Source organism: Mirounga angustirostris, unplaced genomic scaffold (assembly GCF_029215605.1).
Source record: "Mirounga angustirostris isolate CCGP_5_RB_7025 unplaced genomic scaffold, mMirAng1.0.hap1 SCAF_3, whole genome shotgun sequence".
Lineage (NCBI taxonomy): Eukaryota > Metazoa > Chordata > Mammalia > Carnivora > Phocidae > Mirounga > Mirounga angustirostris.
This window is the reverse complement of record NW_026991711.1, coordinates 172,158,679-172,182,077: the sequence shown is the minus strand read 5'-3', so window position 1 is coordinate 172,182,077 and position 23,399 is coordinate 172,158,679. Positions and strand designations below refer to the sequence as shown.

At 37.4% G+C, this 23,399-nt stretch overlaps 1 protein-coding gene across 1 annotated transcript in view; it reads left to right on the top strand.

The window, feature by feature from the left end:
- The window catches only part of LOC123838502 (uncharacterized), a 32,503-nt gene extending 13,780 nt beyond the window's left edge, over positions 1-18,723 (top strand). The window contains exons 2-3 of the mRNA XM_045867463.3: positions 12,947-13,078; positions 18,009-18,723. Of these exons, the coding sequence (XP_045723419.1) occupies positions 12,947-13,078; positions 18,009-18,539 (663 nt within the window). The 3' untranslated portion in view covers positions 18,540-18,723. The remainder of the gene's footprint in view (positions 1-12,946; positions 13,079-18,008) is intronic.
- Positions 18,724-23,399: the final 4,676 nt, after the last annotated feature.

Below are 23,399 nucleotides of genomic sequence, written 5' to 3'. Positions count from 1 at the left end.
GACCTCTACCGCACACTCTGCCTGTATTTTACAAAAGCAAAGCTCAAAGAGAACAAATGTAATAGATAGGAATGTGTAAGACAAGCCAATATTAAACACCAGGATTGCCTCTCATCTGGTACCTCTCATTTCAGCAAACACTACTTCTTCAGTCACTTGCTTTCATTTCTGATGACCAGATCATTTTTGAAATGTGCATCTGATATTTATGATCATTTGTGTATTTTTAGCAATACAGTCTTAGAAATATACACCAGTCTGTGCATGAAAGGATGGGCTCCTGGGTCTACGGAGTTAAAATTTCCAAGTGTGAACTAGAATTTGCCTTAACAAACTCATCCAGTCATTCCCATTCCTGTACCTCCTTTCCACAGAAGTCACTGGAGAATCACTGTTGTATATGCATTTTAATTTAGCCCCTCTGCCTCAAATGTTAGGGAGGCAAATGGTTTTGTTTGTTTTAAAAAAGTGAAGACAGAACTTAAATACCTTTAAGCAGAGTACACCAACGTCTCTTGCCAAGTCTCATCCCCACCCAGCAACTCCAGAAGGTACTTACAAGCTTGGTGCCTGAGGCATTTAACTTGCTACCCTTGACCTAAGCTCTCCCAGGAAAATGATCATTACCATTTGCAGAGAAGTATTAAACAAATAAGGTAGACAAGCAACTGTGCCAATTTATATTACTTAGTTCAACTAAGCTTTCTTTTCTTTTTGACCTGGAGAAAACCCAAAGCTGGACTGTCAGTGGCCATTGCTATCTAAATCTAAGAATAAGGATCACCTTTCAATTAAAATGTTTTCCTTTCAATTATGGATAGACTGAGCTACCTTAGCACAATGGTTTTAAAATAAAGGCAACACATTTTTAAAAATTAATTTGTGGTATCTGAAAATAAATGAAATCCCTCTTGAATACTGGGCATTGTTTTAAGTATATGAAACTTAAATAATTTTGGAAACTCAATAAATATTTATTGAATATCTACTATTATTCAATAAAATGTACTTCAGATACAAATAGAATGGCAACAGATTCCGTTGAAAAATGCATACTATTTCTCATCTCCCTTGGCTTAATGTGAGCTTATATATACATATGGATTATGTATATATGTGTGTACGTGTGTGCATAGATATGGACTGATATGCCCATTGATTTTCACCTAACAAGTTTCTCTAGGTATAACTCTTTTTCAGTGTCTTGAAGCATATCTCCACATTCTATGTGATATATATGAGCAGGACATTTACAAAAATAACCATGTTTTAAAGTAGAAATGTCAAAAAAAATAGGCAGTACTAAACAATGTTTTTTCAAAAGGAGAGAGCATTTTTAGCTACAAACATTCACTTATTTTGCAGGCTCAGTATCTTTAAAAGTTAGGTATTAAGTCATATGGAAATGGAGCCAACAACTAAATAATCATTTTTGTCTATTTTATTCCATGTTTTAATATACGCTTAGTTTTAAATCAAAACAAAATTCCTCAGCCACTAACATTGTTCTGACATAACAATAAGCTTTCATACATGTCCCTGATTTCTAAACACACAGTATGGGAAATCCACCTTGTTTTTTGCATCTTTATGAGGACTTGGTTTACAACTGTTTCTTTCTTTTTTTTTTCTTTTTTTTTCTTTTTTATAGATTTTATTTATTTATTTGACAGAGACACAGCGAGAGAGGGAACATCATCAGGGGGAGTGGGAGAGGGAGGAGCAGGCTTCCCGAGGAGCAGGGAGCCCGATGTGGGGCTCGATCCCAGGACCCTGGGATCATGACCTGAGCCGAAGGCAGACGCTTAACGACTGAGCCACCCAGGCGCCCCCAGTTTACAACTGTTTCTTTCATTTATCAGTCAATGTACACTAAAAACAAACTGTTGTATTTGTTATCTGGATAATTCATTATAATTCAGAGATAGAAATGATCCATTATGTTCTGTCTCATTCCAAAATATTCTGGAACAATCTCCACTTTTATAATGTGAGTTATTTCTAATTGTTCTCGTGACAATAGAGTATATTGACTTCAGAAAAACTGAACTTTCCAGTTTGGTAACCATACAGAAGTTTAAAATTGAGTAATCTCAGGAGAAGCAATTATTTGTGTATTTTGCAGCTTGTGGACATTGATTAAACGTGAATGAATCTAATATTCAGATCCTCTAATTTTGTGGCACTTACTCTTGAGCCCTCAAGATGGCTTTGGCACCCCACCCCAAGCCTCAGTGCAAAGGGTGTTAGACGTTTATCTGTTCAGATCCTAGGTTGAGCAACAAAACTGCTTTTGTTCAAAGAATAACTAACAGATGAGTAATGAAGTCACTTACCCAAAGCCAAATTCCATTGTCAATAAGAGGAGGTTTGGACTGTATAGTTTCATCTAACAACTATGTTGGAATTTAGATTTTCTAAGAGAAGTCAGAAAGCAACTGTTCTTTCAACTGGACTAATCTTTCTCAAGAATATACCAGCAACGTGTGAAGTATTTTCATCTCTTCAGTTTTTTCAGAGGGGTTCTTGAACTTGTGTTATATTGTAAACTTAACCTCTGTTAAGTTGAAAATTTGACAAACTACTTTTTTCCCTGTTTATTGTCAATAGTTTTATTTTTTTCAGTAGAGCTTTTGAAAGGTGTGGGGGCTTCTTAATGATTGTTTTTGTTTTATTTTGCTTTGCTTTCTTTTAAAATAGCTTTTAAATGTTCGTTTAGCAAGAGAGTCAAATTGGAACTAGGAACGCAATTCCTTAAGACTGTTTTCCAAACTTAAAATTCCTGTGGCTCTTACCCTATTGTGTGAATATTTTTGCCTTATGACAGGATACAAATGGAGTTAGGGTACATCCTCTAACAAAGTGCAGAAATTAAGCTAACTCTATTGAGTTTTGCTGCTAGGGTACTAAATAAATATACTTTTACATGGATATTTATATGTATATTATATATTTATATATGATTATCTAGGTATAGATTGATAAATTAATACATATATGTATATACAATGTATATGTATATAATACATATGTGTGTGTACATATATATGTGTGTGTGTGTATATATATACATAACATTGCATCCTTTGCATCTTTACTTATCATGAAAATGCCTAAAGTTTAGAGAGGGGAAATTGATACTAACTTCTGTGTAGCACTTTTTTTTTTTAATATAGAACAATTTTTTTTAAATGGTTGAAAAACAACATATGAGATCTTTAAGCCTAAAGCAGAATTAGAAAATGTAGTTTCATTAATGTCCCATTAACATGTAAGTGCTTTGCTGTCAAACAGGAGGGCTGGAATTCTGGCTCCACCATTCTCTAGCTTGACCTTGGATAAGTCAAAACTTTCTGAGCCTTGGCTTCTTCCTCTCTAAAATGGGAACCATAAAATCCACGGTATAGAGCTGTTGTGATCATTTCTGTAGAGTACTTAGTACCTGTCTAGCTGTGTAGCCTTGGGGAAGTTACTGATCCTCTTTCTAAGCTTCAGGTTCCTCATCTTGGATTTTGTAGTACCTCTCAGCGCTTAAGGAAACATGCTGTATCAGGCATAGGTTTGTAGAGCAAATGGCTTTCAGTAGTACGTCTGACAATAATCACCAAGACTATATATCTGTGTAACACTCTTGATGGATTCCTCCCAGTTCAGTAGATTTGGCACTTCTAGAAATAGGAATAAATTTTAAAATAAAATAGGAAAAAATATGTCCTTCCTTTTTTCGTAGAGACTTCTATAATGCCACCCATGGAAAAGTATCAGGCTGGTGGTTACAGACACATTTATAGTACATAATTGCACAGTTCTCAACTTTTTGTTATAGTGAATTAACCATGTCCCTGCCACAAAATTATTTCTTCTCAGTCATTTTTTTCAAAAATTTTAGCGGATTTCTTTACCTAATTTTAAATACCTTTTCTACTGCTGTTCTCATCACTTTTTCTCTTTCCCCAGCAAATGTTCTTTCTAATAAATTTTGGTTTTCACATGATTCTGCTACTTTGGGTGTTATGTCTCTACAAGGTACCTTTCTTGTGAACTCCAGCATCCTGGATAGCATGTTGTCTTCTATCGAGGGGATACTTAGCCAGCTACCAGTCTTGGTCTCTGATAAATAAACCGGAGGCTTACACTGCTTTTTATTTTATGTGTGCCCTTTCTGCCTGTTTCCTTTTAGTCCACATCCTATTATTATCATCATTATCTCTCAATTTTGAACCTTTTCTAAAAATCCCAGAGTCCATCAAAGGATCATTTCTAAGTATAAAGAGAACTCTAGTAGTTGATTTACACAGTACCCCCTCATCAGAAGGTGTTCAGAACTCGGAATTTTAGCCTATGCATTGAAAATGAGAAAATAATCTTGTCTTCAACCCATAAACTTTCCAAGGGCAGCACAACAGAATTGGTCACTAATAAAATGTATGTTGAGGGTCATAAATGGTGGATCAATGTATGAGTAAGAACCGATGCCTTTTCATTTTTTCCTATAACCATGGCATGGTTAATCTAATAGTTTTTCACTGTTATTTGAACCCTCAGGTAATGACTGCAGCTAAAGACAGGATATGAGGTCACACAGTTATCTGATTTATTGTTATAAGTTCTACACGTTTATACTTTCAGATTTTTCAATACGATGGCAAAAAAATCTAGACTTGGAGGAAGCTGTTATACAAAATTTCTCTAACATTCATTAGATTTTTCTAAGGACTCTGATGGATACTTTTGGTGTGGACTCTTTTAAGTTCATTGAAATTCAAAGTAATTAATGGAAATAAAGCCCTGTATTTGTGCATGCATTCTGAGTAATTAACTGAAGTGAAACACATGTATTGCTAATCTTGCATGCTGTGATTAAGATAGAAATAAAGACATCCATCAAACTAGGTTACTTCTTCATCAAGGAGGCGCAGAAATATCTCCACAGCTGTTTGGCTCATTTTAATTGTATCAGAGCCTCTTATATCACAGGTTTAAGTGAGACACTATCCCCCCCCCATTAAAAAAAAGATAATATTAGGATATAAAAGTATACTAATCAGCATGTGAAAGGAATTTCAGTTCATCAAGATCTCCTCACTAGTAACATTAGATTAATTAAAGAAACAAAAGCATATATGTGTTTATTGATCTATTTTCACTCTTAGTTGCATAAACACAGAGCTGGGAGGACCAGAAGGACCCTTAAAATTTACCATCAAATGTGTTCAAATGATCCCCTATGACCTCTCTAGCCCCTTTTAAAAGTGAGAATGGTGCGACCATCCCTGTTTGAAAAAGAAATCTAATTCATGACCAAAAAAAAAATGACACTATATTTTTTTAATAACTTTTTTTTTTAAAGATTTTATTTATTTATTTGACAGAGAGAGAGACAGCGAGAGAGGGAACACAAGCAGGGGGAGTGGGGGAGGGAGAAGCAGGCTTCCCGTGGAGCGGGGAGCCTGATGCGGGGCTCGATCCCAGGACCCTGGGACCATGACCTGAGCCAAAGGCAGACGCTTAACGACTGACCACCCAGGCACCCCGACACTATATTTTTCTTAAGCTAATATTCCTGCCTCCAATAGGAATATAGTTCCTAAAAGCACCTGCTTATTCCAAAAGAAAAGACCCATTTACTCTAACCAATTTCTTGGTTAGTTACTCAGAATTACCCCTAGTAAGGTGTTTGCGTCACTCAATAGGACTGTAGAAGAGCAGAAGGCGGCCAGAAGTTGTCTCAGAATAATGAATGATTTGACACAAAGTGATTCCTTGAAAGCCAAAGTTACCATTTCAGGAAATCCATTCTCTTGTGGTTCAGTGAGCCATGAGGGAGGTGAGCTGAACAGCATGAGAATAAATCAAGATCGGACATTTCATGGATATAGAGTCTTCTCTTTAGGTATCCCAAAATGCCGCAAGAAGCCCTGTTTTTCATAGCACTCATTGTGTGATAAAAATCTACTTATTTTCATCTTAAAGACTAAGTGAAAAACTTCAGTGATTTGGGACAGAAATATATACCCACATACATAATAACTTGAACCAGCAAGAAGCCTTCCTATCTAATTACTTATAATTACTTTAGCAATTGGCTGTGCAAAAGAAAAATTTGATTTTAATGAACACTTCTTTTTTTCCTCATTCTGTTGTATATGTAAGGATTTATATGATTTCTATCCATTTTGATTGGTCTTCAAGTTAAGCACAAAACAAACATGACTTTAGACTGACTTCAGGAATGTGTGGGTTGGAGAGGTTCACCCGCAAATGCATAGAGACATACACATGCAGATCCCTAATGACAAAATGGCTGACCCCCACACTTTGCTTAAATTGGACAGGCGAGTATTAATACCACTAAAAAAAAAGAAATTAAATAATGTATTAAATACTGATACTGAAAACGACATGCATTTATCGCAAGGAATCCAAGTATTAAGAAGAATTTCTATGTTTTAAAACTTTAATTATAATTGCCAAATCAAATGGCAGCATCATCAATAAATTGAAAAATATATGTCAAGGTTGAGAAAAACAAAAACAATAGGAAATAGAAATATAACAAAAATATTTCTATAAAAATGCATTTATTGACATAGAAAGAACTATATATTTTGCTAAATTTTTAAAGACCTATCAGAGTCTCTTATTCTATTTATGTCATGTAATATAGAATAAGTAATATAATATTACATGTAATAGTAATGGATATTAATGTAAATAAACTATCGGCCTATAAGCCACATATTCTAGAAGTATAATTCAACAAAATTTGAACAATAGTTGTATAAAATGGTAAAAATATATTTATGACTTTTAATCATCTGTGTCCTTTAATTTTTCTACAGTAAATATGTATTACTTGTGTCAAAAAATATTTTTAATTCAGGGCACCTGGCTGGCTCAGTTGGTAGAGCCTGTGACTCTTGATCTCAGGGTTGTAAGTTCGAGCCCCACGCTGGGTGTAGAGATTACTTAAAATCAAAATAAATCTTTAAAAATATATATTTTTAAATTCAATTCAAGATACTTCGGGTTCATTCTGGCAGTCGGTTTAACCATATGTTATTCAAACTCCCCTGCCTTTCCAGTGAAATATTTCCCAATGAAATATCCATGGAAACACAACAAACAATGTAATTTCTCAACAACACAGAAAATTAAGAAGCTCTGTCAGCTAACTGAACATCTCTTGAAGGAATTCCTCCTAGTACAGGGTGAGCTAAATAAACTGAGAAATGATGAGGAGCAGCCAGCTCATTTGGAGACCTCTTTCTCCCCACGTGCTATTCCCTGTTGCCAAGGAGTTGGGATATAAAAGTTAGGAGAGCTCTCTCTCTTTCAACCACAGAGATGCAAGGCCTCAGACCAGAAAAACCTAAATACTATTTTATACATGAATTGCCTGCTAAGATCGTCAGAGTTCCCTCCTATTCTCACATCAGATCTTGCATCTTTTACAACTATGTGAAGGCCGAGCTTTCAGGAATCCAACAGGGCCAGAGACAACAGAGGAAGAGCAGTGGTAAAAGGGGAAGAAACAGAAAGAGTACTTGGAGCATAAGAATCAGGAACATCAAGAATGACTGAAAGAAGGTCAGTCAGAGCACTGTCCCTCCTCCTCAGGGATAGAGGCCTCTGTCTCCACTTGGGAAGGGAAAGGAGTACAGAGGTTTCCTCTCTTGCTCAGAAGTCTTCCTTATTCTTTTTCTTTCTTTTAAAGATTTTATTTATTTGACAGAGAGAAAGACAGCGAGAAAGGGAACACAAGCAGGTGAGCAGGAGAGGGAGAAGCAGGCTCCCCACTGAGCAGGGAGCCCAATGCGGGACTTGATCCCAGGAACCTGGGATCATGACCCGAGCCGTAGGCAGACGCTTAACGACTGCACCACCCAGGTGCCCCTAGCCTTCCTTATTCTTAAAGCAAAGCCATGGGATAGAAATAATTGTATCTGTTTCAGTGGACACCAACAAAGCTCAGAAAGATAAATACTTGGCCTAAAATCACACAAAAGTGATAATGAAATTCTAAATCCTCATAATCAACCTTAGCACTCCAAATGATGTAGTACTTTTAATTGCAAATGCCAGAGATCAAATTAATCAAATATCAGCATCAATAACCAATACATTGAAAAAATATATGTTTTTTTTTTTTTAAAGATTTTATTTATTTATTTGAGAGAGAGAGCGAGCATGAGCTGGGGAGGGGGGAGGTGGCAGGCAGATGGAGAGGGAGAAGCAGGGAGCCCAACTCAGGGCCTGATTCCAGGACCCCGAGATCATGACCTGAGCCAAAGGCAGATGCTTAACCAACTAAGCCACTCAGGTGCCCCCAAAAATATCAAAAATATTTTTTGATAGTTTTGTTTTCAAACTAATCGTTTCTTTACTTAACTAATGATTCTAGTGTCCCTTGAGGCAGTGAAAGTGATAAAATTGTCACTACTATAAATTTTTCTATTCTCAATATTTTAAGGTTTATGATTTATTATGATTTAGTAACAGGACAAGAAATATTTAAACAAATAAATAAAGCCAATAGCCTGAGGGGAAGTACCTCATCACCACAACCTACAATTGTTTATTAGCCATATGCTGAAGGGATTTGTCTCTATCATTAGTTTAACTCCTCGAGAGGAGGAATGATATCTGTAATGACACAGACTTCTCAATACCATGTTTTGCATACAACGCAGACTTTAAAATATTTTTGATAGGAGATTAATTAGTCCTAGCTGGCTTAGGGGTAATAGCTGTGAGATCCTTTTTAATTAATATGACTTTTGAGTTCGTTCTAAAATTCCTACTATAAATGGTAATTCTACCTAAACTCCATTTGGTAGAAAAGTCAATGCTCGGGCGCCTGGGTGGCTCAGATGGTTAGGCGTCTGCCTTCGGCTCAGGTCAGGATCTCAGGGTCCTGGGATCGAGTCCCGCATCGGGCTCCCTGCGAGCCTGCTTCTCCCTCTGCCTTTCTCTCTCGCTCTGTCTCTCTTGAATTAAAAAAAAAAAAAAAAATCTTTAAATAAAAAAAAAAGAAAAGAAAAGTCAATGCTCTCCACGAAGGACAACATCATTTCAATTTGTACTGAATAGGAATTTAAGTGCTGCTAAGTTCACTGCCAACAAAGGACAAGCATAGATAAGGAATGTAGATTTACATCACTTTTCATTAACTACTGGAGGGCGTTTTTATTTAAATGGGATAATCGTTTGCTGATGATCTAATATGCAAACTTCACAGTATACAATTTATGCACCTATGTCATTATTTAGTAGAGTGTCCTGTATCTTCTACAGGTTACTAAATATGCCTCCTCATATAGACTTCAGTGACTCAGTCGTTAGGCGTCTGCCTTCGGCTCAGGTCATGATCCCAGGGTCCTGGGATTGAGCCCCGCATCAGGCTCCCTGCTTGGTGGGAAGCCTGCTTCTCCCTCTCCCCCTCCCCCTGCTTGTGTTCCCTCTCTCACTGTGTCTCTCTCTGTCAAATGAATAAATAAAATCTTTAAAAAAAAAAAAATTCTTTTCCTAAGACAGGTAGAAAGCCAACTCCATAGTCTAGGTTTTGTATCAAAGAGCGTTTGATTTGATACTTAGTATTAATTGTTTTGAAGTGTGCGAATGTTACGTTATTTAGGGTGCCTAAACCACAAATGGCTCCTGGCAAGACCTCATACCATTAACAGTGAGATTAGCAGAGGAAAATGCAAAAACACTCACGGGGATTGTTTGCACTTTTTTTTTTTTTAGTCGAGTGTGTTTTTGCTCTGTGGGATAGAAGACAGTTTAAAACAGCACTGCATGAGAAAAGCAGCAACTGACCGCAGGTTGCTAATGTGCTGCAATGAAGCAGAGGTTTCTACCGCTCCTCTCAGCAAAGGGGAGGTTTCTAACGGTCCCCTGCTGACTTCAGATGTGCTCACAGCATGCACGCAGCAGCCACAGTGGAAACTTACCGGTGTGATAATAATCACTTACAGTGAGGCTGTGGTGCAGACCCTTTTCCCCCAACCAGAAATCCCCTGAGTAAAAGCTTTGTCCCCTGGGGAGACACAGAGATGCAAAGACATAAAAACAGGTGTACATTTCCCTGACACTTAGAAAAACTGGGTGCGAACAGCTTTTCACTCTTGATGTCCTCGGAGTCAAAAAATTAGCACAAGCACAGCCTTACCTGAGCTTTAGGCATCTAACTCGGAAGTGCCTTAAAACATTAGTTGAGAACACCTCTCATATGTAAAAAGGGATAATCTTTGTTAAAAGAAAAATAAACTTCTGGTAGAGATAGAGACTGAGTGTGTGTGTGTGTGTGTGTGCATCCATATGTGTAAATAAGATACTGGCATAATACGCACCAATATATTAATAGTTATTGTCTCTAGAGCTTGGGGTGCAGGGTAGAGTAGGAACCACTCCTTTTACTTTTTCAATTTCTGCACTGCTTGCATGTTACAATCACCCTACAATAGCATGGTAATTATTTTTAAAGCCTTTTTTCACAGTTACTTTGAACAATCTCCTCTCATAAAGGTAAACTCTGTTCTCTCAGAAAACTGCCCTAGATTTTATGTAAAACATTTGCAGTTTGAAACAATTTTGTTTACCTCTGCTATAAGAGCATTTTGAAAATTTCAAAGTTCAATTAATTTTCAGTGCAGTTCATTGTTGCCAGAAACAAAAGCAAAGTTTCATGTGGTATCTGTGAATAAAAAGATTAGTAAGCTTGGGGCGCGTGAGTGGCTCAGTCGTTAAGCGTCTGCCTTCGGCTCAGGTCATGATCCCAGGGTCCTGGGATCAAACCCCACATCGAGCCCCGCATCTAGCCCCACGTCGGGTTCCCTGCTCAGCAGGAAGCCTGCTTCTCCCTCTCCCACTCCCCCTGCTTGTGTTCCCTCTCTCGCTGTGTCTCTTTCTGTCAAATAAATAAATAAAATCATAAAAAAAAGTAAAAAAATAAAACTGCCTTAACTTTTTAAAAAAGGTGGTGTTTAAGTAACTATACGTAATAAAATGTACTTCAAGGATCAGCATCCTTTGGATCATTAAATTCATTATAGTGATTTTTAATTAATTACATTCAACTTTTGTATGTCACTTTCCAGATTACAAAATGCTTTGCTCATTTATAACCACATTTTCTGCAACAACAGTCCTCTGAATTGGATGTTAAATTAATTTTAAGGAGTACTATAATAAAAGAAAATTGAAAAATATCAAAGTCCAAGAAAACACTACATACCATAAAAATACTTCTGCTACCTTACAATGAGCTACCACTGAATGCTGTCAAACTCTAAGAGGGATTCCTAAATGCTAGTGATTCAAGGACATCAATGATTCACCCCTTTTGGAAAATTTCATGAGGAATAAATGTAAGACAAAAGAACCCAAAAGAAGCTCTAGTTACACACAGGTGAACTTGGTGCTAGGGCCCACATAAATCAAGATGGCCTATTCTTTCTCTCCCACATCCTTATTTTTCACTCTATCTAAACATACGTAGAATTGGAAAACAACATTTCTGGGAAATCAGTAGCATATTCTCTCTACAGATGTAGCTGCCAGTGCTAGGGAAAAGCTAACCTTACTCTTACTCTTATATTAAAAAGGTCTGTGAAAGCCATCTGATAGCTTAATTAAGGACACGCTTTAGAATCACCTATGGATCATTTTGAATTTACAGATCCCAAGGCAGGCCAAACTGAATCAGAATTTCTGGGGGTGAAGTCCTAGTGCACATGGACATATTAAATATATGTCCATATTTAAATCTCCACAGGAGATTATCATGCCCTGATTATAAAATATTTGTAGAGAAATCTAGGATAATAAAAAGAAAAGTACCCGGTGGGGAAAAAAAGTAATTTTAAAAGTATACACTTCATTTTCCCAACTCCAAAATTGAGACTTAAGATTATTTACCTGAAATTAACAAACTGAATGCAACGATACACTGAATTGTGCCCTTAGATATCCAAATCCTCTTTGAGCTAACATCAGGTCACCATGGTAAAGTAGGTATTTGCTAAGTTTCTTTTGCCAGTGTGCAACCATTTTCAATTTTGTAAAAGGAAACTATCAGAAACTTTTCATGTGAGAACTTAAAAATTCTTCAAAAAAGTAAATTCCAATGAAGAAAACACAGATTCCTGTTAACATATAGAGAGAACCCCTTTTCTGTCACCAAAGCACTTTTCAAACTGAAGCCTATATGACTTAATAGCATAAGCCTTGTATATGCATATTGCTCCCTTTAAGAGAACTCACGGGTGTGAGGATGCTCAATCATCACTCCAGAATTCCTGGGAAGGGGAGGAGAAACAGTTAATTCTATATATATGTTTAAGAAATTGAGGCATACACATTAATAAGTTAAGGGGAGTCTGCAGCTAGGCCAGGAATAGAATCCAGGTTACATATTTTTAGACTCCTGCCTCTCTGATTTTCACACACAATATGATACTTACCCATATGCTTTAAAAGGACACAGCTTTCAGCAAGAAGAGTAGCAGAAAAGAGAGACTTTGTGTGACCCTAGAACGGAGTAGAAATCTTCATGGCACAAGCATGTGTGTGTCCGAAGTGTTCCCTTCAAACCACTGTGCGTTCCTTCACATCTCCTTTCTCCACTCCCCCAAGCCACCTTCCCTCCAAGGAAACATGGAACCCTCGAGGAGGACAATAACCACAGCTACTTATTATATTCCAAGCACACGATTAGGCACTTAACACAAATTAATTTTTTAAGTAGTCACAATGATCCCGCAAGAGAGGCGTTGTTCCCAGTTGATAGGTCAAAACAAAACAAAACAAAAACAAAAACCTGAGGTTTCATGACTTACCAAATGAAAACCCGAGGTTTTTGGGGGCACATTCCTGAAGGTAATGAAAAGTTAATACTTGAGCTGTTTCTGTTTAAATACGGATTGACTTCGAATTCTTCCAGGTGATCGAGCGGATCAAGAGAGGAAAGATATCTCAGTGGAGACCGGTGGTAACTCATGCTCTCATTCCTAAAACGTATCTTGGAGAAGAAAATGTTAAGGGATTCATCGAAGCAACACGGTATAGAATAAAAGTAGGAAGTCCAGGATTAGACCACCAGGTTTAAATACTAGCTCTGCAATTTGTTACCTTTTGACCTTGGGCAAATTACTTAAATCTTGGTTATCATTTCCTCCTCTTTAAAAAGAAATTACTCCTATCTCACAGGGTAGTTGTGAGGATTAAAAGAGACAAGGATGCAGGTTAATGTTCAGTTCTCTGCAGGGCACATAGCCAGTGTGCAGTAAATATGAGCCATTGCTATTCCAGAAAGCCTAACAGCTGTTTGAGACCTGGGTGAGGACCCCACACTCCGAGGGCTGCTTATCTTCTCTGTTATCAATAACGGCAGGCAGCCAATCGCAGAATAGCCTCTGGCTGATCGTCTTTCCTCAAATAGTAAATTAGATATAAGGTATATTTTAATGATATCAGAAATATTTTCTGTACATTTTATTTCAGCCTGCATTGGTTTGGAGTTGTTAAAATGCCCAATACATACTGAGCATTTATTGTTCTCCAGGCTATAAGTGTATTTAATTCTCAGAATGAGGCTATGAGGAAAGATGCTGTCACTACAGATAATGTCACCATTTAATAAATAACATAAGAAGAGGTGAAGGCAGGACCCAGATCCAGACGCTCTGGCCGTAGAGCACACACTCTGAAGCATCTTCCCCCAGTGCTTCTCACTCGGCTGTGCATTTGATCATTTCATTCACCCACCCTGCTTCACGGACGGCATCCATAAACTTGTTTTATTACTCTCGATTCCCAGCATTTTAAAGCCTTGACTTCTTTTGTCATATGGATAGGCATCATCTAGACTGAGTCATGGAAGAGGATAAAGGAAGATCTTGATTTCTTATTATCTGACAAGACCTTTGCTTTGGGATTATAGCATTCCAGAGTTCCACACCTGATCACACCATTTGCTGTGAGGAGTGCCTTATGTCAAGTCAGCATATTACCAATGTCCTTTGAGTCTTAAAAATTGAAAAACAGTGACTGTAAAATTTGATACTGCTCATTAAACTAAATGTAAAATTAAAATCTTGCATAAATAAAATTTAGTGTTACCTTTTTTTTTAACAGGAAGGGTAATATATTAAGAAGAGTGTATTTTAATACAGTGAAAGAATTTCAACATTAAAAATCGGTTCCTGGTTGTGCTAAGCATCCTACGCTTCCATAGTACAGATTCTTCATGAGAGAATTTTTCATATCTGCAAATTAATCCAAGTTTCTAGCCACTTATATTATGTAAAACAAGATGTGTTCAAGGCTTCCAATGTCATCTGCAATTAGTTGATCACAGAGAGTGAGACTGTGAATAAGGATTGTAATTAAGTGCTCTTTCTCATAACGTTCATGCACACACACACAGAAAGAGAGCGAAAGAAGCTTTCTTTCGGTATATTTTTTATGTGACCGCAAGAGCTTAGTCTCATTTTTTCCCCCAGGCTTAGAGGTGTTTCTCAGTCCTGGGACGGCCAGGAGGAGCCTAAGGTGGCCTAAATTGTCTCATATTCAACCTACCATATGTCCCGAGGGAGTGAGGCACGGGCTAAGACGTTGTTCACTGTTCTAGTTCAATGTGTAAGTGTAATAATCACCTCTACACACGAACATACCCTTTCAATGAGCAACCTAAAAGATTTGTAATTATTTTTCCCTATGTTGCATTTGTTCTGATTACGTTTATTGGATTCCAACTCAAAAAAATAGGGCTTTATGTATCTTTTTAAATTTCATTTTTCAAGTAATTCATTCTTACTATTTTATAAAGGTTGCTGTTTGAGAGGCACTGCTCCAAGCTATGTATACCTTGATTAATAGGAAGTTGAGCCTCTCTTCTCCTTCCCCTAATGGAATCTCCCCATGCTTATTCCTATTTAAAGGTTCAGTCTTGATTTTATTCTCTCAACACTCTAGCCAGAGCTCATACCTGCCCCCTTGAGGTTGGAGGAATCATGGTCACTTCTTGATGGGTAACCACACGAGTACACGAGGCCATGACACTGGTAGGGTCACCAGACACAAAGCCCAGGTGCTGTACATGAAATCTGGCTTGCAGAAGTCCTACTTCCATTGGCTTTCCTATGGCTAATGCTAGAGCATCTTCTCCCTGCCTGATGAAACCTCACCAGGGCTGTCAGGGTAAGTGTGATTTCTGCCCTCTATAGTTTTCTGAAAACTTCACTGCCAACACCCTTTGCCCATTGTTACCCTCGGCCTAGGTCATCAGTGTTCATGCTTGTTGGATTTCCTTACATAACCTTCCCCCAGGTTAATAGGGACAGTATATGTTTACCATTCCTGGTGGATTCCATTGCCTCATAGATTCAGAATCATCATTCACTCACCTGACCTGGTATTGGGGTCAGTCTAGCACCCCCATTTGTTCCTATCCTTAATTTAGGGAGCAATTGCCTTTATACACTATAAGCCTGAGGTCAAGGCTACCTCAACTCATCCTAACAAATTTCAATAACTTTGAATTTCAACCGGAAGGGGTATGGGTCTTGAATCTTTTTCTACCAAATAACAATTGGGCTTGATCACCTTCTTTACCAGCAGGCTTAAAGTTTTGCTCATTAGTAGTCTCTGCCAAAGGATATACATCACATATATTAATTCTGCTTCCCTGGAAATCCCCTTACATAGTTTAAAATTTTTGTTAACCTTAACATTTTTCAGACATCATAGTTCATTTTAGACTTTAGCACCTCTGACATTATCCTGACAGGTCAGCATCACCGTAATATTTAAGTATGTGGCCTTTCTTCTTGTGTTTCACCAATTTAAAATCTGATCCTGTCAGTAATTTCCTGGGAAGTTACACTGGTTTCTTTCAACATAACACTTTGTTGGTTTTTTGTTTTGTTTTGTTTTGTTTTGTTTTGTTTGCAGCCAGTATGCAAAATGCATAGTTCGCTAGCACCAATTTTCCTAATAACTTTCTTTACATTTTACTGGATGAAACTATCAGTGAGATAAGACAAGAATTTATCAAATGCTCTGCTTTTTAGAAATGAGATTTTCAATTGAATGTGTACTTGAAGTCTAGTTTGTCATTCCCACCAGGTGAATTTAATTTATTCACTTTCTTTAGTCAAGGCCCTGTAGTACACTCCTACAGTGATAATAATAGCTAATATTTATTGAGCGCCTCCTTTATGCCAGGAAATTTATGTTTAATCTCATGTAATTCTCACAGCAACCATAATCCACATTGTATAGACAAGGAATTCGAAGCACTGAGAGATTAAATAAATTGTCCGAGGTCCCCAACTATAAGTGCCATATTCAGGGTAGGATCTCAGACAATCCAGCTCCCAAGGTCAGCCTTGTAACCACTATGATATGGCACTACCTAATTTTGTTTCTAATCTTCTTTTATCTTCACACAAATACTGTCCTCAATTCTCCAGATTTTTATGAAGGAATATATCTTTTTGGCACACAGCTATACTCTGTTCTCTTAATAACAGTTCCATTTCTTTTGAACCAAGAATGATCATATCCTTTCATGGTGCATTTCCAGTAGTGAATTCCATCCTTTCTCACCTCTCAGATCATATTTACTTTCATATCACAGTCTGTTTCATTTTGTTTATTAATCATGTTTTTCAACTATTCTGGCCCCTAGATAATGCACAGGGGGAAAAAAAAGGTGGCCTGAGCAAGTTAATCTAAACTACCTCCCTCAAAAGTATACTGGGTTTTGACAAACACAGGGAGGAGTATACCCTTATATTCCTATTACTTATCTTAGATATTTTTAAAGTGAAAATACTGAAGAAGGGTCATTTGTAAGGTTAAAGGTGGAAGATATTTTGGAATTCATCTAATTTAACACTTTATATTACCTTTGAAGAGATGATGCTTGCATATGTTAAATGATCTGCCTGTAGTTAAACAACCAGTTCCTTAAATTGTTTTTCTAAAGTAATGCTTTCAGTAAGTGATCAATAGTTAAAATGATATTTGGTTTTAAATTTAATTATATTAACTACCATTCTCCCACATCTTTTTCCCAATTTAATAGGTAGTACATTTAAAATACACCCCTTTATTATTTTGCATTTTGAGTTTCTAAGGCTATAGTTGTTTCAATTATATCCATAGTGATAGCTTCAGAATGGGTGAAAGACTAGATCTTGTAACATAAAAACTTCTACTGTAATTAGACAGCACGTGCTCTGGAAAATACATGTGAAAACAGTGTACATAAAAATTCTAAAGCATTTCTAATGAAGAATCCCTTCTAAAAATTTCAAATGTAGGCAAAAGGAGAATAATAAAAATAGAACCCTGGTTCTCAAAGCAATCTCAACAACAAGAAAATATGTATTCAGTGGAAAGCATAAAGCCCTTTTTCTCTATTAGTTTTTCTTTTCCTGAACTGGAAATACAACAGATTTCTTCTCTCATTCTAGTAACACTGTATTTGATAAGGTAACACAGTTCCCCATGGTTGTTTAATTCATTACAAGCATACCTCACTTTTTTGGGCTTCAGAGATACTGTGGGTTTTTGGGTTTTGGGGTTGGTTTTTTTGTTTTTTGGGGGTTGTTTGGTTTTTGTTTGTTTGCTACAAATTAAAAGTTGGTGGTAACCCTGTGTGAAGGAAATGAAGTGTATTGGTGACATTTTTCCAACAGCATTTGCTCACTTTGTGTCTCTGTCACATTTTGATAATTCTTGCAATATTTCAAACTTCCGCATTATTATTACATTTGCTCTAGTGATCTGTGAACAGTGATCATGACTTGCTGAAAGTTCAGATGATGGTTAGCCTTTTTTTGGCAATATTTTTAAATGAAGATATGCACTTTTTTTAGGCATAGTGCCATTGCACACTTAATAAACTACAGTATAGTATAAACGTAACTTTAAATGCACTGGGAAACAAAAAAATTCATTTGACTTGCTTTATTACAATATTTGCTTTACTGCAGTGTTCTGGAACCAAACCCACAATATCTCCAAGATATGACTGTATTTGCTGTAAGTCACCCGGCCTTGACGCGGTGTTGCGGTCCGGTAGAGCGAGCTCCGGAGGTGTCCGGAGGAATTCCAGGGTTTGCTGCAGTAACCTTTCAGTCCACCAAGATGGCGATGCAAGCGGGAAGAGGGCGAACATTCGACTTCCACCCGAAGTAAATCGGATTTTGTATATAAGAAATTTGCCATACAAAATCACAGCTGAAGAAATGTATGATATATTTGGGAAATATGGACCTATTCGTCAAATCCGAGTGGGGAACACACCCGAAACTAGAGGAACAGCTTATGTGGTCTATGAAGATATCTTTGATGCCAAGAATGCATGTGATCACCTTTCAGGGTTCAATGTTTGTAACAGATACCTGGTGGTTTTGTACTATAATGCCAACAGGGCATTTCAGAAGATGGACACAAGAAAGAAGGAAGAGCAGTTGAAGCTTCTCAAGGAGAAATATGGCATCAACACAGATCCACCAAAATAAATGTTCTCTGCATTTTCATTTTAGACTAAAACCCATAAATGATTACCATCACCCTTTTCTTATTTTTAATTAATGCTGCATGTTGTAATTTCTTATTCGAGATTCAAAAGGACCTGCTTGAAACTTTGATATGTGTTAGAATATGTTATGTGAATAAATTTGTAACTTTTTGTAAAAAAAAAAAAAAAATTCATAAAATGAAATACATTTCATAAAAAGTATGTTGGTTTTAAATGTAAGCATTGACTTAAAAAAAAAAAACAAACAAACAAACCCAGAGCATTATGAAGAAACATTTTCAAAATCTGTAATTTAATGACAAAAATTTGCACAAGCCGGTCAAAATGGGTATCAGGGAAGCCTGAGAAAATTAAAAATTGTGGAAAACCTGAAGTTTCACATATGATATAGTTTTAATTGTAACCCAATGCATATCCTTTCCTGCATCTGATATCATATTGAAAATAAAATTCAAAGGTAAAAAGTAAACTCAAAGGAAACTAAATTTCATTGCATATTATATACATGATTTCCGAGAATAAAAATTTGCAAACTGGGGCTTGTGGGGTGACTTGACAATGACATAATAGAAAAATAGGGGCGCCTGGGTGGCTCAGTCAATTAAGCCTCAGACTCTTGATTTCAGCTTAGGTCATGATCTCAGGGTCATGAGATCTAGCCCAGTCAGGCTCCATGCTGGGCGTGGAGCCTGCTTAAAATTCTCTCTCTCCCTCTACCTCTCCCCATCCTCGTGAACGCACATACTCTCTCTCTCTCAAAAAAAAAAAAAAAAAAAAAAAAAGTAATGATCTCAACATAAAGAAAACCATTTCTTTTCAGCATTTCTCCCCTGGGTTTTTGTAATGGTGGTCAACTACTTTAACTGAAGTGTCTCCTCCTTGTCAGCCACCTAATGTGATGGTATTCACCTTTGTTCTGTTCCGCAAGGGACTTACCCTCAGGGCAGAGTAAAAGTACCTTCTTTTAAGACCTATGATTTCAAACTTGGAAAAGGATGTTTCAGAAAGTGAATAGTTTACTTTTTAAAACAAGAAATGAAGACCCTTGCTATTATGATCATTATGAACAAACTGGCTTCACAAATGTCCTCAGAAAAGCCAGGGGTTCCAGGGAAGGGAATATTGGGTCCAGAATCAGAAGTGCTTGAGTTCTAGGTCCTAATGTGCAGCTATAAAAACTGCTAATACATTGAGGCAAGTCACTTACCTCTCTGTTCTAATAATTTCCTCATTTATAAAACTAAGACGATGCTAATCGTTGCATAGTCTTCATTTTTCATTCATTTTAGTTTTATTTATGTATTCATAACTCAATTTCATGTCAAAATAAGTTTGAGGCAGCTTCCAAAATAAATAGAAAAAATAAGTAGGAGAGTCAGAAGAAGAGGAAAAATATGGAGAGTAAAAATAAAACGAAGTCAGGGGAAGGGTTGGTGGACAGTTTGCATGGTGTTGTATTTGGGTATAAGCTCCTCCACAGTCAATAATTCTCATCTTAGTGTGAATTGACGTATTCATCTCTGCTGTCAGAAATAAGGTTTTCAGGAGCTCCTGGGTGGCTCAGTCGGTTAAGCCGCTGCCTTCGGCTCAGGTCATGATCCCGGGGTCCTGGGATCAAGCCCCGCATCGGGCTCCCTGCTCAGCGGGGAGCCTGCTTCTCCCTCTCCCTCTGCCTGCCTCTCTGCCTACTTGTTCTCTCTCTCTCTGTCAAATAAATGAATAAAATCTTAAAAAAAAAAAATAAGGTTTTCATAGCAGGAAAGAGTAGAGAAAACATAAAAAAATCCCTAAATAACTAAGGGAGGTAAAATTCTTTATTTTCCAGTTTTGTTTCCACTGGTACATACCTAAAAAAAAAAAAGGAGCAAATTTCTAAAACTTAATATAGGCCAGTATTTTTAGGCTCTGACTATATATCCAAATCATCATATAATTTCTACGATAAAAATCTCATAATTCCAGAACTTAAAATATCTGTTCATTGATGCCGGTGTAGGAAATAATCCTGTATAACACTTGCTTTTCTGACACTCCTGCCATTAAACCATAGACTCTTCATGTAACTGATACTTACAAATACTTTCTTTCATTTTCGGCCACTCTCCATTTTTTTTTTCCTTCCTTGGCCCCAAATTATGGAAGCAGTTTTCAATATCTCACAGATGTATTCCCTTCCAATCCAAAATGAGCCTTAATAAGATAAGTGTCAGAAACTAGTTCCTTAGCAACTGCAAAAGGAGCTTTTACATGGACACACGTTTCTAGAGAAATTACGTTTGGAACTCACAATAGTGCAAAGAAACTTACACTAAAATTATCTCTTGCATCTGGTAGGAGAGATAGGAGTAGTTCAAATATCTCGAGGATTTTTTTTTTTTTTTTTAAAGATTTTATTTATTTGACAGAGAGACACAGCGAGAGCGGGAACACAAGCAGGGGGAGTGGGAGAGGGAGAAGCAGGCTTCCCACAGAGCAGGGAGCCCGATGCGGGGCTTGATCCCAGGACCCTGGGATCATGACCTGGGCCGAAGGCAGACGCTTAGCGACTGAGCCACCCAGGCGCCCCTCTTGAGGATGTTTCTTAAGCGCTCTCCCTAGGTCAGTTACGTTGTATTATTTTGCTACCAAGCTTGTGTCACTTTAAAGCAAGATTCAGAGTCTGAAAGTAATACTAACCTCTTCTGCTAAGTGATTTAAATGATCATGGTTTTCAAAAGATAAAAAAACAATAATTTTGCCACGATATTTTGTAATTTCCTTTCTCACGTATAAAATAATTTTATTCCTCTAAGAAAACCTGCTGAGTTAATATGGAAGACATTTCCACTATGGGGTACTAAAAATTCACAGTAACCCTTACAGTTCATACAAAGAAAATCAAATTCTATTTTAGTGAAGTTTTCATAACAGCCTTTTGGCTAATAATGTTGAAGAATCATGATATATTTAAGAGATATTAATTCTAGTAATAGTCATTTATCTTTGATGTCAAAGAGAGACAAAGGCTTGGGAAATAGAAGATTTATGATGACATATTATAGACTCACTTGGTAGATGTTAGATTTTTTAGTCTTCCTCTGAAACGACAGATAATGAAGCTTTATCACCTTCCTCTTATTAAGGCTAAAAATATACCCTATAATAGGATCATAAACATTTAATGAAACTCACAGCTGTACTGAATTTTAAAATTAGATGAGGATGGACAAAGTAGTTCATAGAAAAGTAAATCAGCATAACTCATACATTATGATTTGACAACCCAGCTTGTTTAAATTTAATATATCTCCGGGTTTGACCTCTGTCCTGGAGTCCAGACATGTATTTCCAACTTCCTTAATGAACCTGGGTATCCAAAATGAGTTGATTTTCTTCCCAAGCACATCTGGATATCTGAGACATGTCAGTGGAGAAAGCTCAAATGCAAGAAGATAGAACAGGATGATTGACCTTCCTTTTATTCTTCTACTGCTTTCTGAGAAGATTGAAATTCTTCTGTCTTAAGTTGGGTTCCCCAGAAACACGCTGAAATAAGGACTCATGTGAAGGTGATTAATAGGAAGCTTTCCCAGGAAAAATCATGAGGGTTGTAACAGGACTAGCTAGGTGACTAAGGAGGGTTATGTTATCAAGCAAAGTTTCATGAAGAGTAAGTTTGACTCTATCCCACAAAGAATGTCTAAAGACAGTGTAGGCCACACCTCAGATTTATCTTGACCAAGACAAAGTAGCTGGAATATTTATTCTCCTGCACCTGTCAATCATTGGTTAAGAATTGTCCCTGGGGTGATATAAACTCCCAGGTACTTCTTTTTTTTTTATGTTATGTTAATCACCACACATTACATCATTAGTTTTTGATGTAGTGTTCCATGATTCATTGTTTGCATATAACACCCAGTGCTCCATGCAGTACGTGCCCTCTTTAATACCCATCACCAGGCTAACCCATCCCCCTACTCTCCTCCCCTCTAGAACCCTCAGTTTGTTTCTCAGAGTCCATGGTCTCTCACGGTTCATCTCCCCCTCCGATTTCCCCCCCTTCATTTTTCCCTTCCTACTATCTTCAACTCCCAGGTACTTCTAACAAAGTGAAGCAAAATGAGTTCTAGCAGCCTGAGGCCAACCCCCTAACAAAGAGACACAGTGCTGGCTGCTTAAGAGTGAAACATACCTGGAGCCAGTGTGCTCGGGAATGAAAAAGGATCCAAGCAAGCTACGGTGGTGCACCCACCGCCACGACCATGTCTGCTCCAATCTCCATGCTGATTACTGTTTCAACTTATTTTCCTAATACCTATCTTTATTCTTCTTTAAATGTTATTTACACAAGGGCGCCTGGGTGGCTCAGTCGTTAAGCGTCTGTCTTCAGCTCAGGTCATGATCCCGGGGTCCTGGGATCGAGCCCCACATCAGGCTCCCTGCTCAGCGGGAAGCCTGCTTCTCCCTCTCCCACTCCCCTGCTTATGCTCTCTCTGTCTCTCTCTCTGTAAAATGGATGAATAAACTCTTTAAAAAAAAAAAATGTTATTTACACATATGTGGTCTTCTCTGTGCATCCTGGAGTGGCGGGATATCAATTCTTGACAGTAGAGTGCTACAGATAGGCCAAAGCTGAAGTTCCTTCTCTGTTCCACAACTTCCTGAGGTCAGTTTATCAACTGTATTATTGGTCAGCTCAGTGTTTTAAAAAACTGAATAGGAATGCCTTCAGATGAGGCATGTTTTCTAATTCACCAGATTTTCCTGAGTATAAATTATAATTTGATTCAGCTGCATGTAACAAAAAAAAAGAGGGGTGCTTGGGTGGCTCAGTTGGTTAAAGTGGCTGCCTTCGGCT